The sequence below is a fragment of the Drosophila albomicans genome, chromosome 4 (genome assembly GCF_009650485.2).
Source record: "Drosophila albomicans strain 15112-1751.03 chromosome 4, ASM965048v2, whole genome shotgun sequence".
Taxonomy (NCBI): Eukaryota; Metazoa; Arthropoda; class Insecta; order Diptera; family Drosophilidae; genus Drosophila; species Drosophila albomicans.
This window is the reverse complement of record NC_047630.2, coordinates 693,381-710,011: the sequence shown is the minus strand read 5'-3', so window position 1 is coordinate 710,011 and position 16,631 is coordinate 693,381. Positions and strand designations below refer to the sequence as shown.

The window sequence follows — 16,631 nt, the reverse complement described above, 5'->3', positions numbered from 1 at the left end:
ATAAATTCTATTGATTTTCCAAGCCCGGGTCCACTTTATGCAGTATTTTGCCACTTACCACGATTTGGTCACATTTAAAGTCGCGAGTTTCAAGTTGGATGCTAATAAACTGAACGAAATATGTACGTCATTAAATTATTGTATGATTTTACGGTTACAATTAATTTGGTTTATAAGTGTACAAAAACTATTATTGTGAATGCTTTTTATTCATATTATAATTTCGATTTTCCAAAGTGAATGTTGGAAAAAGTTCCAGATCAACCCAGTCAAAAAAATATTTAGAAAGCAAAGTGTGGCAACGCTAACAGTTTACTTTAGAAGTGTATATATACATACCTGTCTACTAAAGAAAAATGCAAAAAGTCAAACGAACATTAAAGAAATTTATTTGCTTGTGTGATAAATTAACTTCACACATAAATTAAAATTCTAGATTAGTGTTTTCTTAACTTATTGAAATATACGGCGTTAGTTTAATGCTAACAACTGAGCCGTGGAGAATGCCCATACATATGTATGTGTGTATGTACAGTATTGTAGGTCCGTGATTGTGTGCTGGAGATCATTTGTGGAAAATGAAATACATATGTATGTATGTAAATACATTAACTAATTAATAACAACATAATTTAATCAGTTTGTAATGTGAAGTATGGTACAAAAAGACAAGTAAACTGGCCCAATGTAATTACTTTCAAAATGCTTTCGCTTATTCGATATATTTATATGTAGATACATATGTATGCAAGTTATGTGTGTGCGCGTGTGAGTGTAGGAGTACAACATATGGACATCTGTTTGGACATATCTATCCTATGCGTATATATGTATACATACATATATCATAAATAAATAATATATACACATTTATCACATAAATCATAAATATATATACATTCATACATACATATGTGCAATAAGGCTGGGACTTTAACACTATATTAGTACAAAAAAATCTCCTAAGCAAGGTTTTAAAACTGAAATAAAGTGGGCAAAGCACATGGCCAAGAAATAGTGCGTTGAATTATCAGCAGAGGAATTCCACTCAAATTTTAGATTGACATTAAAGAAAGTATATTACGATTTTCAAATAAAGAAAGTGTTTCACCATAGGACGCGGGAAGTCATACAAATTATGCATATACATATGTACGTATGTATGTATGTATAAGCAACAGGAAGCTGCATTTACACAATAAAAAAGCTCGTAAGCAAACAAAAAATTGTTCTATTAATATTTTTTTTATTGTTAGTACGCAAATGTACATATACTCATTATACTTAATACTTAATATCTAAGGAAACCGTTAAAGTATTTATTTTTTCATATTCAGAAAAGAAAATTAGAAAAAATAGGATAGTCATTGATATGAACTATCTAAAAACTAAACTAAATTATCGTCACCATGGTTTTAAGCAGAAGCCCTATGTATTTGTGATTAATGCATTTTTGTAATGTTATTCTAAAAGTATAGAAAGTGCTTTTAATAAAAACGTGATGCAATTGAAGCATTTGCAACGATTTGAGGACCGCAGCATAAAAAAGGATAGTTATGATACTTCTTCCAAAACACAAAATGGCTTCCACACAAATCCATACTGATGTAATACGACATAAGCTGCCAATTTTCCATTTAATTTGTTCAATAGCAATTGCAATTACGAACAACTTAAATAACACCAAAGCAGATCAAGGTAAGTTAACACTTGGACAAAAAAAGTGACATTTATTTTTATCCATAATTATTCACGGAGGCCTCATATGTACACTTACGAGCAAAACTGTAACACGAGTTCATTGTTGCAACTTCAAAGGTCTGTAACTTTTTTTCTAATGCACGCATTTTAAAAATCTTAGTCTTGTTTTATTGGTTATATCATTTACTATTATTAAGCAACTTTGGGTATACCGTTGTACCATTTCCGGGGGAATAGCATACCATACGTCCTGTGTCCGTTCCCACAACTTATTCATTCCACTTGGAGGAACTGCATATTTCGCCAGCTGCGATTTCACGTGACTCCACAAGTTTTCAATCGGATTCATATCGGGAGATTGTGGTGGCCACTTCATAAATTGAAATTTCTGTTTTGAAATCCAATTTTTAACTAATATGGACGTTGTCTTGCTGAAAAAACGCATTTTTCGACAGAAAGACCCATATTCCCAATAACTTTCGGAAGATTTTCTTGCAATATTGCTAGATATTGCTCCTTTCGCATAATTCCATCGATTAGCACCAAGAGACCAACTCCATTTAAGTGAATGCACCCCCAAACCATGATGGAACCGCCACCGTGCTTGACGGTTTGTCGCACATTCCTTGGTGACTGGATCGTAGGATCTCTAGTCCAATACCAGGAGCGTCCATCTGACTCGAACCGATTAATTTTGGTTTCATCCGACCATATAACCTTGGAAACAAAAATATTTTGGAATTGTTTGCTTTTTTAGACACTGGTAGCAAGGACTTACAGTATCCCAATCCGCTAATGTCCAATTTGTGTATGTTGCGGCAAAGTCCTGACGCAGCATTATGTGTCTTTTTGTAAGAAATGATTTTTTTTTTTCATTTCTTTAGCTTTTAGACCCAATTTGTTGAGGCTACGGCTAACTGTCCAAGCACTGGCACTCAAATTAAGCATTGGCGCCGCATTTATTGGTGTGATATCAGGATTGCCTGCTACCAAGTTAGCGTCGTGGCGTGTGACGTTCACTCAAAACTCTGGGTCGGCCTCCTGGATTTATTGGAAAGTTTCCTAGACTGTGTCTTTTTAGTCGCTGCACAGTCATATGGCTAACACCGAATTTTTTAGCCACTTTTCGGACAGATTCACCAGCTTCTAGTAAATCAAGAATGATCTTATTTTAAAATATCAAAGCTCAGCGAGTAAAATGTAAACAAATAAACATTAATGGTTAACTTAGCTTTAGAGTTAAAAACCAAAGCTTTGCCATTGTGAGTGCAAAACTGTAACATTTGACTTTTTTACAGTTTGGGGTGTCATTTTCTTTAACAGAAAACAAATGGCTTTAAATTTTGCTTAATAATAGTAAATGATATAACCAATTAAACAAGGTTAAGATTTTTAAAATGCGTGCATTAGAAAAGTTACAGACCTTTGAAGTTGCAACAATGAACTCGTGTTACAGTTTTGCTCGTCAGTGTTGTTTTCGGAAAACTCGTTGAGCAGTTCATTTTAGAAATCATTAATTGTTTTTGATTGAAAGTATTTAATTTAAGAATTATCAAAACAGCCAAATTATCAAATATTAATATTAAATTGTTTAAAGTAGTTTTTGGTTTAATAAAAAATAGGTTGACAAAAAATAAGTGGAAAAAATCAAATTAAAAACCAAAAAAAAAAACAACGTTTCCAGTTGGAGATTTTTGCATTTGGGGGAAAAATAGAACTAATGTACCTATAATAAATCTAAATCCAATCTGATCTTCGGGAAAACACAAAAGTTGTGTTCGGCACACGAACATGGCTATTGATGCTGATCAAGAATTTTTATACTTCTTCCTTATACATTTTTCCGGTGAAAAATATAATATCCCTTTATATATATTTTAATATGTATTTAGGACAATCACTAATATATTATTAATTCATTTTAATAATCTTTTTAGTTATTTTGTTGGATACAACGAGAGAAGCCACATTGGAATGGACCAGATACCCGTATGGGCCTCAAGCGCAAACTCCAGGAGTAAGTCTATTTTGTGCGAGTATAATGCATACAGGCATGCTCCGGTATTCACTTTTCGTTTTGAACACGAAAACGAAAAAATTGGTACTGCCGTTTTCACTTTCACAAGATTCTTGCGAATTGCAAAACGAGCAAATTTGTCTGAAATTAAAAGTAAATGTATTTCTACATTAAATCGGATCTTATTTGCAAAAGGAATAAAAATAGTTGACTCATTGGTGTATTGTCGTTCTTTTAAGACCGCCAGAAGATCAATTAGGCTTGTAATTATTTTTAAAACGACTAATTTTTGACCCCACCTCAAATTGGGAAAAAATTTTGCCGTCGGCAACAACAATTTTCGTTTTGGTGAGCGACCGATAAATCGCGCACCGTGAGTTATCTCCTAAGCTGTCGTACTTTTGGTGGAATGAAAAACCCAAGTTAAAAATACTTGTATAATGAAACGAATGGCATTAAATTTGTTCAAGTTGGGTAAAATATGTTTTTTAAAAATTAATTTATTTAATTTAATTATTTAAGTGCTAAAATTGTAAAAAAAAATTGTTGAAATCACTTGAATTTAATTGATTAAAAAGGTGGCATCCCCTTTTTTGTGGCAAACATCTGATTGCCGCAGTAGAATCCGGTTGTAACGACGCCGCTTATAGCGTCCGTCCGGATTTTGTGACGAAAACTCGATGACTTGCTGGGTCCCCATACAAATTAAATTGATTGAAAAATTAATAATTTGTATTTTAAAAGCCTATGGCAACGATAAAATAAACAAAACTTTATTTTTTACATTTTTGGTTAGTGGGTCTTCCGGATATAACGACGGTCCCTTGAAAGTCGCTATAACCGGATTCTACTGTATACAGTGGCGTGCAAGTGTGAGTACATGTTTGCAACTACTGACTTTGGGTTCGCATAAAAAAGTTATTAGTAAAGTAAATGAGTCCAAATTTTTTGTGTTTATTCTTTTAATATTTATTAACAAAATCTTATACAAAATATACCAAAAAAAATCTAATTGGTTTATTTACGAAATAAAAAACAAAAAAAAACTCGCATGTACTCAGTTATGCTCATTTTGAACACTTTTCAACAAACGTTTTTTTTTTAATACTTGGTCCAAAGACCGATATTTGTAATTGTGATATTTATTCATTCTGGCATATTTTCTAACAAATTTGGTATTATTTCTTTTAGAATAGCTCTCCATTCTTGCTGGACTCGTTGCTGCATCTCGCGCTAGCTTGCTGGTACTGATTCGTAGTGTCCCAATCATCTTCTCATTATCGACCACAAATTTTCGATCGGATTAGGATCAGGACTCTGTGCTGGTCACTCTTTTAACTTAAAATGTTGTTTTGCGATCCATTCCTTGAAGATTTTGGACGTCTGTTTTGGATCTCCATCTTAAAGAAATGTGATGTCTCTCTCTTTATATGCGCATTTGTCAACAAAATGGCAAATATGGGTCTGCAAAATATCTAGAAAGTCTTCCTTTTGCATCCATTCGACTCTTCAGGCTTCTTCCATAAAACTTGGGAACTGGACGACTGGAAAATAGTTATATGGTCTGATGAAACGAAATTGAATCGATTCCAGTCGGATTGTAAACAATATTGTTGGAAGAAGCCTGAAGAGTCGCTGCAGGGACGCCACGTACAAGGAACTGCGAAACACTGAGGAGGAAATGTCATGGTCTGGAGCTGTTCTACTTGGTGGAGCGTTGGACCAATTAAAAAAATAGATGATACTATGCAAAAGGAAGACTTTCTAGATATTTTGCAGACCCATATTTGCAATTTTGTTGACAAATGCGCATATAAAGAGAGAGACATCACATTTCTTTAAGATGGAGATCCAAAACAGACGTCCAAAATCTTCAAGGAATGGATCGCAAAACAACATTTTAAGTTAAAAGAGTGACCAGCACAGAGTCCTGATCCTAATCCGATCGAAAATTTGTGGTCGATAATGAGAAGATGATTGGGACACTACGAATCAGTACCAGCAAGCTAGCGCGAGATGCAGCAACGAGTCCAGCAAGAATGGAGAGCTATTCTAAAAGAAATAATACCAAATTTGTTAGAAAATATGCCAGAATGAATAAATATCACAATTACAAATATCGGTCTTTGGACCAAGTATTAAAAAAAAAACGTTTGTTGAAAAGTGTTCAAAATGAGCATAACTGAGTACATGCGAGTTTTTTTTTATTTTTATTTCGTAAATAAACCAATTAGATTTTTTTGGTATATTTTGTATAAGATTTTGTTAATAAATATCAAAAGAATAAACACAAAAAATTTGGACTCATTTACTTTACTAATAACTTTTTTATGCGAACCCAAAATCAGTAGTTGCAAACATATACTCACACTTGCACGCCACTGTATATCATTCAGGGGAATCATAAATCTATGCAGAATAAAATTATCCTTACGTGAGTTTTATCCACGCAGCAAATTGGACATGCGAAAGGCATTTTTCGCGTTGTTTACTTCTAACCAAAACACAAAAACGAAAATCTCTTTTTTGGTCCCAAAAAGAAAACGAAAAGTGAATACCGGAGCATGCATAATAATTAATTTTTAAGTCAAGTTGTTGAAAAAAAAATGTCAGCAACATAAAAATTTGATTTGAATTGTTCTTTAATCTTAAAATACTTGACATATCTTTCGAAATGAAAGTTTATGTTAATTTGTTATTGAACATGAAATTGTTTCTTAAATTTTGTTAAATTTAATTTAATTTATTTAATTTATTTTTATACCCGCTACCCATAGGGTAGAAGGGTATTATAAGTTTGTGCCGGCAGGAAATGTATGTAACAGGTAGAAGGAGGCATCTCCAACCCTATAAATTATATATATTCTTAATCAGCGTCAACAGCCGAGACGATCTAGCCATGTCCGTCTGTGTGTCTGTCTATCTATCTGTCTGTCCGTCTGTCCGTATGAAACACTGGATCTCAGAGACTATAAGAGAGCTAAGAGCTATATTTTTTTTTTCGACAGCATTTGTTATGTTTGCACGCAGGTCAAGTTTGTTTCCAATTTTTGCCACGCCCACTTCCGCCCCCGCAAATCACAATCGAATAACAAAAGTAATTTTAAAGCTAGAGTTGCGAATTTTGGTATATACAATAATTACTATAGTTGTTATGATTCCTGAAAATTGCAATTGGTTGCGAAGTTATTAAAGAAATACTTTTGTATGGGCAAAACGCCTACTTACTAGGGGTCTTAGTTGCTTTGGCTGACAATCTGTATATTGTACCGTCTATGGTATATTTTGAATGCGGTACTATACCGATATACCAAATATGTCATTTGGTATATTTTTAGTAGTTTTGCAGTATATTCGTTTTTTTTTTTTTTTTTTTTTTTTAAATAACGCAAAATACATTTCTTTTATTCAAAATGGGTAGCGGGCATTTCACAGTCGAGTACACTCGACTGTAGCTTTCTTACTTGTTTCATTTAGGGTGCAACAGAAAAGCCTTCTTTTTGCTTTTCTCTTTTTATTTATTCAGGGCTGAGCAGATGTGGTTACATCTTTGCCTCTTCTGACTTCAAGATGATGTTAAGATTGTAAAAATGTGATATTAAATTTATATTTTCCAGTAATCATTATTATTTTCTACTATATATAAAAGGAACAAAAATTTTAATAATAAGTTGCTTATATTTTGTATAATTTTTTATTTAAAAAAAAGTTAGTATCAATTTCTATTTCCTGGTTGGGCTTCATGTTTTAATATTTGGATCAAAGAGACTTGTCTTTAATTACACTTTTAATGGAAATAAACATATTATGAATCTACATCATGTCGAACTAAAATCTACCCATTTCGGTGAATTTTCATACTTTACCAGCCTTTTTTTTTAGCAGATCTCTGACTCTGAGCAAGTTACTGCATTAACTGAACATTTTTTTTATGGGGTGAGAACTTTTGTCAACGAAATCTGAGAATTTGGTCTTCAAAATATTAAAATAATGCTCTTTTCTAATAATGCCAATGGGCAACTGGTTTAACCACGTAACACCACCCCACATCATAAAGCCTCGTCCTCCATGCCTCATAGTTCACTTAGCCTGATGTTTTTCAATTTTTCCTGTGGCCGGTGTCAGTCTCCATGCCAATGGTCGGAAAGTGATTTATTTTGGTTTCTTATGACCATATCCGCATCCATATATGATGACATGTGTTAGCAGAATATTATGTTGACTTGACCTGAAAATATCTTTCATAAATTTGATTCTTCAATTTTCTAACGCGTTTCTTAAGTGAAAAAATCATTTCGTACTTTCATATGTATTGTAACGGTAAATTTTGTCTGTGCCTCTTTTGAGCGAACACAATATTGACTCAACGTAGATACTACTATATGAACAACTACAAAAATTTTCTAAAATTGTAAAACTTAAAGAATATATATGTATGTACTTGCGAGTTTTAAGATATCACCAATTTTTATGTCAACCGTTATCTTAATGTAACACAAGTTTAATTGGGATTCGTTTAGTGTAAAAGTGTTGCATTTACAATAATTGTACGACTGTACGGACAATAGGGATTTCACAAACTTTATCGTCAATATATAGATATATATGTATACTTGAATATATAATAGTAAGCAAAAAGTGATGGCAAACTTATTTTGGAAGAACACTTTTTTGTTTAAATCAATAAAAAATTAAATTTAGAAAAAATAATCTAATATTATTAATTAATTAATTAATTTAAATTAAAAAAATGTTTATAAAAAAAACATGTCCAGCAACTACGAAATATGTATTGATATCGCATGATGTTACGTTAACCGAATAATTGTTTGTGCTTGGTATTGAATTAATTCAAATCCTTTTTGCAGTGGGTGGAAGAGTCGTTTACAGACTTCGTCAAAGGCATTAATTGGCGTAGCTATGTGGTATGCGATGTTGCCTACCACAATGTTAATAATTGGCTATGGTCGCCATTTATTGACCGTGGACCCGCGAATCGTCTTTACATCGAAATTCAATTTACAATTCGAGATTGTTCACTCTTTCCAGGTAAATAAAATAGTATATATGTATAATCAAAATCGTTGATTTTTACTTTTAATTTAAACTAAAATTAAGCGCTTTTTAATAATTTAATCTGCAATTTTATTTTGCCTGTGCACTTTGGTGATTATAAACGATTTCGACGATATATATTTTAAATATATATTTTAAATACATACATACATATTAATCATTTATCATATTTTAAAGGAAATGCTTTGTCGTGCAAGGAAACGTTTAGTTTGTTATTCTACGAATTTGATGCAGCTACCCGAGAGCCGCCTCCGTGGCAAACGGACAGTTACAAATTAATTGCTCGTATTGCAGCTGGTGAAGGCCGATTTAATCAAAACTCTGATGTAGATATTAATACGGAAGTGAAAAGTATAGCTGTCAACAAAAAAGGCGTTTATTTTGCATTTCGTGATCAGGGAGCTTGCATCAGTGTACTTGCTGTTAAAGTATATTATATAACCTGTCCGGCGGTTACCGAAAATTTCGCTCACTTTAATGAGACGCCTACGGGTCGTGAAATTACCATAATTGAGAAACAAAACGGAACATGCGTTGAAAACTCTGAGCCATATGAAACCCCGACATACCTTTGTAAGGGTGACGGCAAGTGGACCATTCTAACTGGCGGATGTCGTTGTAAGGTGGGCTTTGAGCCTAATGAAATCAACAACACTTGCACTGGTAAGTTATTTTATTTTTTTATATGGTATCATAAAGTAACTCAGGACAGGGCGTTTTTAATCTAACTTAGGTTTGCTTAAAACTTTGAGAAAACCGAAAAATTGATTTTTCAAATTAAATTTTAATTAAATATGTGTACATTTTTAAAACTGGGACATGTTAAAGTCACACAGGCGTGTATTTTTCCAACCCAACAATTATGGGACACCAATTAATAAAATGCAAAAATGTATTTTGTTATATTAATGCGGGTATTATTTGAAATATTTTTTTTTTGTATAACAATATTATATTTATTTGGAATACTGCATGAAAATTAAAATATTTTAAGCTTAATCCAGAAGTTAGCGAGCAAAGCAAGCAATGGATGGGGATCGTCGCATATTTATTAATTAATATCTGTAACTAATATATTTGCAGAATGCCCAGCTGGTATGTTTAGATCGGCTGAAGTGCGTAAGTGTGTGCCTTGCCCCCCAAATTCGAATAGCTCCAAAGCGGGCTCACCGTTGTGCAAATGCAAATCCGGATACTATAGACATCCAATTGATGGAGGTTTCATGCCCTGCTATAAACCACCCGGCCCTCCCACGAATTTAACGCTGTTATTTATTGATCAAACTAGCGCTATCATTTCATGGAGTGCTCCCGCAAAAGATTTAGATTTTATGGCAAACGGAATGGATAAATTTCGCAGTGAAATTTTATACAAAATACGTTGCACAATGTGCAGCTCGAATGTAATGTTCAATCCGTCAACGGATACGTTTAATGAAACAAAAGTAACGCTTACGAATTTGGATCCAGTTACTACATATACGGTGCAAATTCATGCAGCAAATGGAATTTCGCATATAGTTGAAAGCGCTATCTTCGGCAATGAAACATTTTTTAATAGTGAAAGTCAATTTAACAATGCTTCTTCAGCATTTGCAAGTATTAATATTCATCAATTTGATCTAAACGAAATCAAAACCAATTATTCTGAAATTATGTTTACTACGGAGTCTGTAATGTTTTCAACCGTATTTAATTTACGTGTCGTCGCTATTACAAATAATGATGTCGATCTTGTTTGGGAAAAACCCGTTCAGAGTGACACACCAATTGAGTTGTATGAAGTTCGCTGGTTTCCAAAATCCGATATGGATTTGATCAATAAAACTGCATTGAACACGAAGGACACCAAAGTCCATATAGATGGATTAATCGATAATACCGAATATGGATTTCAAGTGCGCTGTAAAACAAATAATGGTTTTGGTTCATACAGCAATATGGTGTATGCTCAAACGCATCTTTCAGTTGAATCAGGTATTTTTTTTAAGCATTGAAGTTTTTAAGTATTTTAAAGTATTTTCTTTTCATTTGCGAATATTTAATTTAGTTTACGAGGACACTATGCAAATACGATTTATTGCTGGTGCAATTGTCACGGGTGTTTTCTTCTTGGTGGTTATTATTGTGGCGACGGTTTATTTTATGCGATCCAAACATCAAGATGAACTTGACAAAAAGTCCACAAATCATCTGCCATTGCCAATAGACTACACTAGTAATGAAGGTAAATATGTTTTAAAATTTATCTATATATATACATATATTCAGTTAGGGTCAACAAGAATTGTGAAAGTGACTAAGAACTTAACGAATAATGTCTCGGAGTTATTTGCTATACATTTTCAAACTAAATTTCCATAAAATTGCAACTTACATATTATTGTTACTTTATCCCAGCTAATCATATTTTTAAACTACAATCACATAAATCTGTTTGTATCCCAATCCCTTTATTACTAAATCAATATCCGATATTTAAGGACTCGTTGTGACATATAGTAAGTTTTTCGATTGTATATTTTATCGAAAGTTAAAAATTAATTGTGTATACTATATAAGAGATGTTTTGTACATTTAAACAAATTTGCATTAATTATTTAAGCGCAAATATATTGAAAAATTTGCAATGAAAGGGAGGAAGACTATCAGATTGTAAAATCTAACAATCAAATAAAGTCAAAACAATTGCCTGCTGAATTATCGACATATGCTGTTATCTTTTTTAAAAGTTCAAATTAATTTTAATAGTCCAAATTAAGATTCAAAGTACAACTTTATTTTTATCTTTATTTTTAGTACATGCTATGGATACAACTCCAATTGTTAAGACTCTACATTCGAATGGTATATAATTTATTTTCTGGTGGTGGAGGGGTTTTAATGCATGTTTCATAATAAATTACAATTTAAATATACTTTGCTTTCATTTTCAATGTCATTTTAGAAGAAATTAATAAATTGATATACATAAGGAAAACCTTTCCAATTTTAATGATTCTATATGTATTGCATTTGCAGTGACGACTCCTTTGTTTGGCAATAGTCGCAGCTATGTAGATCCCCATACATACGAAGATCCAAATCAAGCAATTCGGGAATTTGCACGTGAAATCGATGCAAACTACATTACAATTGAAGCAATTATTGGTACACTTAAACATATACATAAAATTGTATTAAATTATCGGATTTTTTAATTTATGTCAATATCTGATGAATATTTTAGGTGGCGGCGAGTTTGGGGATGTGTGTCGGGGACGTCTTAAAATTCCTCCCAACTTTGTACAGGACATTGATGTTGCAATTAAGACTTTAAAACCAGGTACATTTTATACCCTTTGATAACATAACTATTACTATCTTTCTCTGTTTTCTTCTGTCTAAGGCTCATCGGAAAAAGCACGTTGTGACTTTTTGACAGAGGCTTCAATTATGGGGCAGTTCGATCATCCAAACGTAATATACCTTCAAGGTGTTGTCACACGCTCCAATCCCGTTATGATTATCACAGAATATATGGAAAATGGCAGTTTGGATACTTTCCTTCGTGTTAATGATGGCAAATTTCAAACTTTACAATTGATAGTGATGCTGCGTGGTATCTCAAGTGGCATGTCGTATCTGAGTGATATGAATTATGTACATCGGGACTTAGCAGCACGCAACGTTCTAGTCGATGCACAACTCATTTGCAAAATTGCCGATTTCGGATTGTCTCGTGAAATTGAAAATGCCAGTGATGCTTATACAACTCGAGTGAGTATTATAAGTAAAGGAAATAAAGATTTTTGGCAAAAAAAATTAGTAGTAACATTGGAAGTAAGAAAGATACAGCTGTGAGAAACCCGCTACCCATTTTGAATACTAGCAAAACAGCGCGGCTTTATTCTTAAAATGTACCATAATAATATACCTCAAAAATACTACAAATGAAACTTGCAGATTGCACTGTAGATTGTAGCTTCGAATTATAAAAATGACAGTTTGTGAAAAAACAGTTTTACAGGCATGCTCCGGTATTCACTTTTTGTTTTCGTTTTGAAAACAATCGATAAGTCCGACACCATGAGTTATCGCCTAAGCTGCCAAACTTTTAATGGAATGAAAAAGCACGTAAAACACTTGTGTATTCAAACAGATGGCATTAAATTTGTTGAAGTTGGGTAAAATATGTTTTTAAGAAATTAATTTATTTAATTTAATTGCTTATGTGCTAAAATTGTATAAAAAAAATTGTTGAAATCACCGGAATGAAATCCATTAAAAAGATGGCATCCCCTTTTTTTGTGGGAAACAGCTAATTTGCCGTTCAACTATTCTTTTTAAAGAAAGTTTTAAATATTTCTTTGCAAAAAGACAAAAGGCAAATATATTTCATTTAGGGAAAGCATAAATAAACTATGCAGGATAAAAATATTCTTATGTGAGTTCTATCCACGCAGGAAATGGGAAATACAAAAGACATTTTTTCGCGTTGTTTACTTGTGAAAACTTGTGAAAACCGGAGCATCTAAAAACGAAAATCTCGGTTTTGGTCCCAAAACGAAAACCAAAAGTGAATACCGGAGCATGCCTGTTAGATACTCTTTGCAAATATAACTGAATTGAATTTCAATACAAATTTGGTCTAATCTCTAAAAATGGTTTGTTTTAATGGTTTGTTTGAACTTAAATAAAAAGTTTAATATACAGGCATGCCCCGGTGTTCACTTTTAGTTTTCGGTTTGGAACCAAAACCGATATTTTCGTTTATAGGTGCTTCGGTTTGCACAAGTTTTTAGTCATTGTTTTGCTATCGGAACGTTTCATTTTTTACTGCTGAAACAGCTGATTTGTGTTTTGGTCAGTAGTAAACAACGTGAAAAAGAGGTGATATCAACAACTTTTTTATACAATTTTAGCACTTAAATAATTAAATTAAATAAATTAATTTTTAAAAAACATATTTTAGCCAACTTCAACAAATTTAATGCCATCCGTTTCACCATAAGTATGGCAGCTTAGGCGATAACTCAAGATTTATCGGTCATCAAAACGAAAATTGTTGTTGCCGACGGCAAAATTTTATTTCCAAATTTTACAAGCCTAATTGATCTTCTGGCGGTCTTAAAATAACGATAAAAAACCAACGAGTCAACTTTTTTTCCCCCTTTTGCAAATAGGATCCGACCTAATGTAGGGAAAGGCATTTACTTTTCATTTCGGCAAGACAAATTTGCTTGTTTTGCAATTCGAAAAAAATCTTGTTCAAAAAGAACCCGAAAAGTGAATACCGGAGCATGCCTGATAAAAATTTAATTCATTAAAGGAGTACTTTTAATTTCATATTATTTTTCTAACATGTGAAATAGTTATAAATCATGAAAATCGCATAAAAATTATAAAAATTACCTAATATCTTCTTATAAATATTCTAGGGTGGAAAAATTCCTGTTCGATGGACTGCACCGGAAGCTATTGCGTTTCGTAAATTTACATCTGCATCAGATGTTTGGTCATATGGAGTTGTTTTATGGGAAGTGATGTCTTATGGTGAACGCCCTTATTGGAATTGGTCAAATCAGGTATGTTATTTAATCTTCAGCATCAATAGTAAGTGTAAATTAAAATTTGAATTGTATAAAGGATGTTATCAAAAGCATTGAGAAGGGCTATCGCTTGCCTGCCCCTATGGATTGTCCAGAAGCTCTATACCAGCTAATGTTGGATTGCTGGCAAAAACAGAGAACACATAGACCAACATTTGCAAGCATTGTATCAACCTTAGATAATTTAGCAAGACAACCACAGTCTCTGCTAACCACAAGAAGTTCACCAGAGAATGATTCAACACAGCATATTCTGGATACACAACGTGGTCATAACATTTTTATTAGCACCGATTTATGGCTAGAGAATATCAAAATGTCTAGATATTGTCAACACTTCAAAGAGGCTAATTTAGTGAGTGCTCAACAGGTAAGTAAAGTTTGAGCAAAAGATAACCCAATCCTTTTTTTGATTATTCATAAATTTTTGTATTAACAGATCTCAAGATTAACAGCTCAACAGTTATCCGATATGGGTATAACTTTAGTTGGACATCAAAAGAAGATTTTACATCAAGCTCGTCAGCTTGACACAATAATATAATAGCCGATTAGGTTTAAGATGTACAGACATGAAAACCCATATAATCAATACGTACCATTAAGTTGTTTCACACTCAAGAATAAGATAAACACCCTTTGAATTAAGTAACATTTGTAGTCTATTAACTGTAAGTATTTCTGATATATACAATATATAATACTTAACCACAATATAAATTAAGAATATATAGGCTTTTCTTATTTTATAAAAAATGTTAGTTTCGTAATTGATTTATTTTAAATTCAGTGTATAAGTTCAACTCATTCAAATATTATTGTTCAACACAATGTGAAGCTTTTAAATTTTACTGTATGAAATTGAGTTAAGGTTTAAATTAGACGAACGAATGACGATATTTAAAATACATTTGTCGCTTTGGCAATAGTACAACAGTATTAATTATGACTAACGGCAATTCACATTTCTCTTAAAATTAATATATATATATATATATTAATGAATAGATTTAACTATACGATACAATAAATTAGAGATTGGTATATTCGGAGTATACCTATCGCTTTTTGAAAAATTCCAATTAGAGATTTTTTACCCATGTCGCACTACACATTTCATTTATCTGGGTGTTACAACTTTAAGTGCATCGATACAAATGAGAATATGTAAATCTTAATAGAGGCAAGATCGCAATATATCTTCGAAGTACAAATTTGAATCGGGCAATTCATGAACTTTACACATTCTTATAGTAATTTCGAAACATTTATAATGCACTGATGAAGTGGACATACAGTACTGTAGATGAGGCTGAAAACATTATTTAATATCATTTATACTCATTAATAAGAGCATACATGTATATACATACATACATATCTATTGCTTCATTAAACATGCATCCATTCTTTCAGAGAAAGGTTCATTATAATAAGTACGAATAATGATTAATATTTATAAAAATATATCAGTCCAAAAGGTAAATATTTACCTTCATAAATAAAACAGAATTATGAACCTTTATATATAGTATTTACTTATAGTTTAAAGCAAATCCATTGCATTTATTGTAGGTTAATTGTATCATGAAATTTAATAAGTATTATTTATACACAAAAGTCGCAAATATTTTATTTCTACTGTCATTGCTTTGTCATTCATTATCAAATGGAGTTAAACATAAAAACAAATATGCAATAAATGAAACCCTAAATAAAATTATTTTAGCTCTACCTTCCATTTGTTAACATATAAATGCAATTGGCTGTAACCTATAAATATTGAATACCATGTCCTGACATTCCGAGCTTCAAGTCATTGAATACTTAAACTCTGACGGTCAAATTAATGATAACAGGAACCGGTGCAAGAACCTTTCGCGTTTGGGCAAGATAGAGGACATTCAGAAACCAAGAGAGCAAACTATAGTCGATTGTGCTCGATTTTGAGATATCCTCACCCATTTTAAATAGACGCAACAGAAGCTGTTTTGTGTAAAAGCGGCTTTATCGTTTATGTGTGGTGCGAAACTGTGGTATACGAAATATATCAATATATCAATATACCAAAAAAAAAATAACTTTAGAATATTTTCAGTATTTTATTGAAATATTAATTTGGTCTGTTTTAAAATTACAATGACAATATTTTGATTTTACTCAAAATGGGTAGTGGGTAGCTTTCTGAATAATCGTTTCTTTTAATGTGGAGCGTCTGTCTCTTACGAATCGCAAAGTTGGAATAG

At 32.3% G+C, this 16,631-nt stretch overlaps 1 protein-coding gene across 8 annotated transcripts; it reads left to right on the top strand.

The window, feature by feature from the left end:
* Positions 1-105: 105 nt before the first annotated feature.
* LOC117573209 (ephrin type-B receptor 1-B) lies at positions 106-16,035 on the top strand. 8 transcript variants are annotated; one of them, XM_052006275.1, is made up of 14 exons: positions 106-122; positions 1,479-1,698; positions 3,639-3,718; positions 8,587-8,767; positions 8,972-9,457; positions 9,878-10,771; positions 10,845-11,021; positions 11,594-11,641; positions 11,816-11,944; positions 12,024-12,119; positions 12,183-12,553; positions 14,215-14,361; positions 14,423-14,755; positions 14,825-16,033. In XM_052006275.1, exons 2-14 carry the CDS (start codon positions 1,557-1,559, stop codon positions 14,927-14,929), a joined length of 3,189 nt encoding a protein of 1,062 aa, XP_051862235.1. In that variant the 5' UTR covers positions 106-122; positions 1,479-1,556; the 3' UTR covers positions 14,930-16,033. The 8 variants fall into 8 exon arrangements, with proteins under 8 accessions (XP_051862235.1, XP_051862234.1, XP_051862233.1 ...); XM_052006274.1 differs by lacking the exon at positions 106-122 and adding an exon at positions 306-591; XM_052006273.1 differs by lacking the exon at positions 106-122 and adding an exon at positions 306-591 and having other exon boundaries at positions 1,474-1,698.
* The last annotated feature ends 596 nt before the right edge of the window (positions 16,036-16,631 follow it).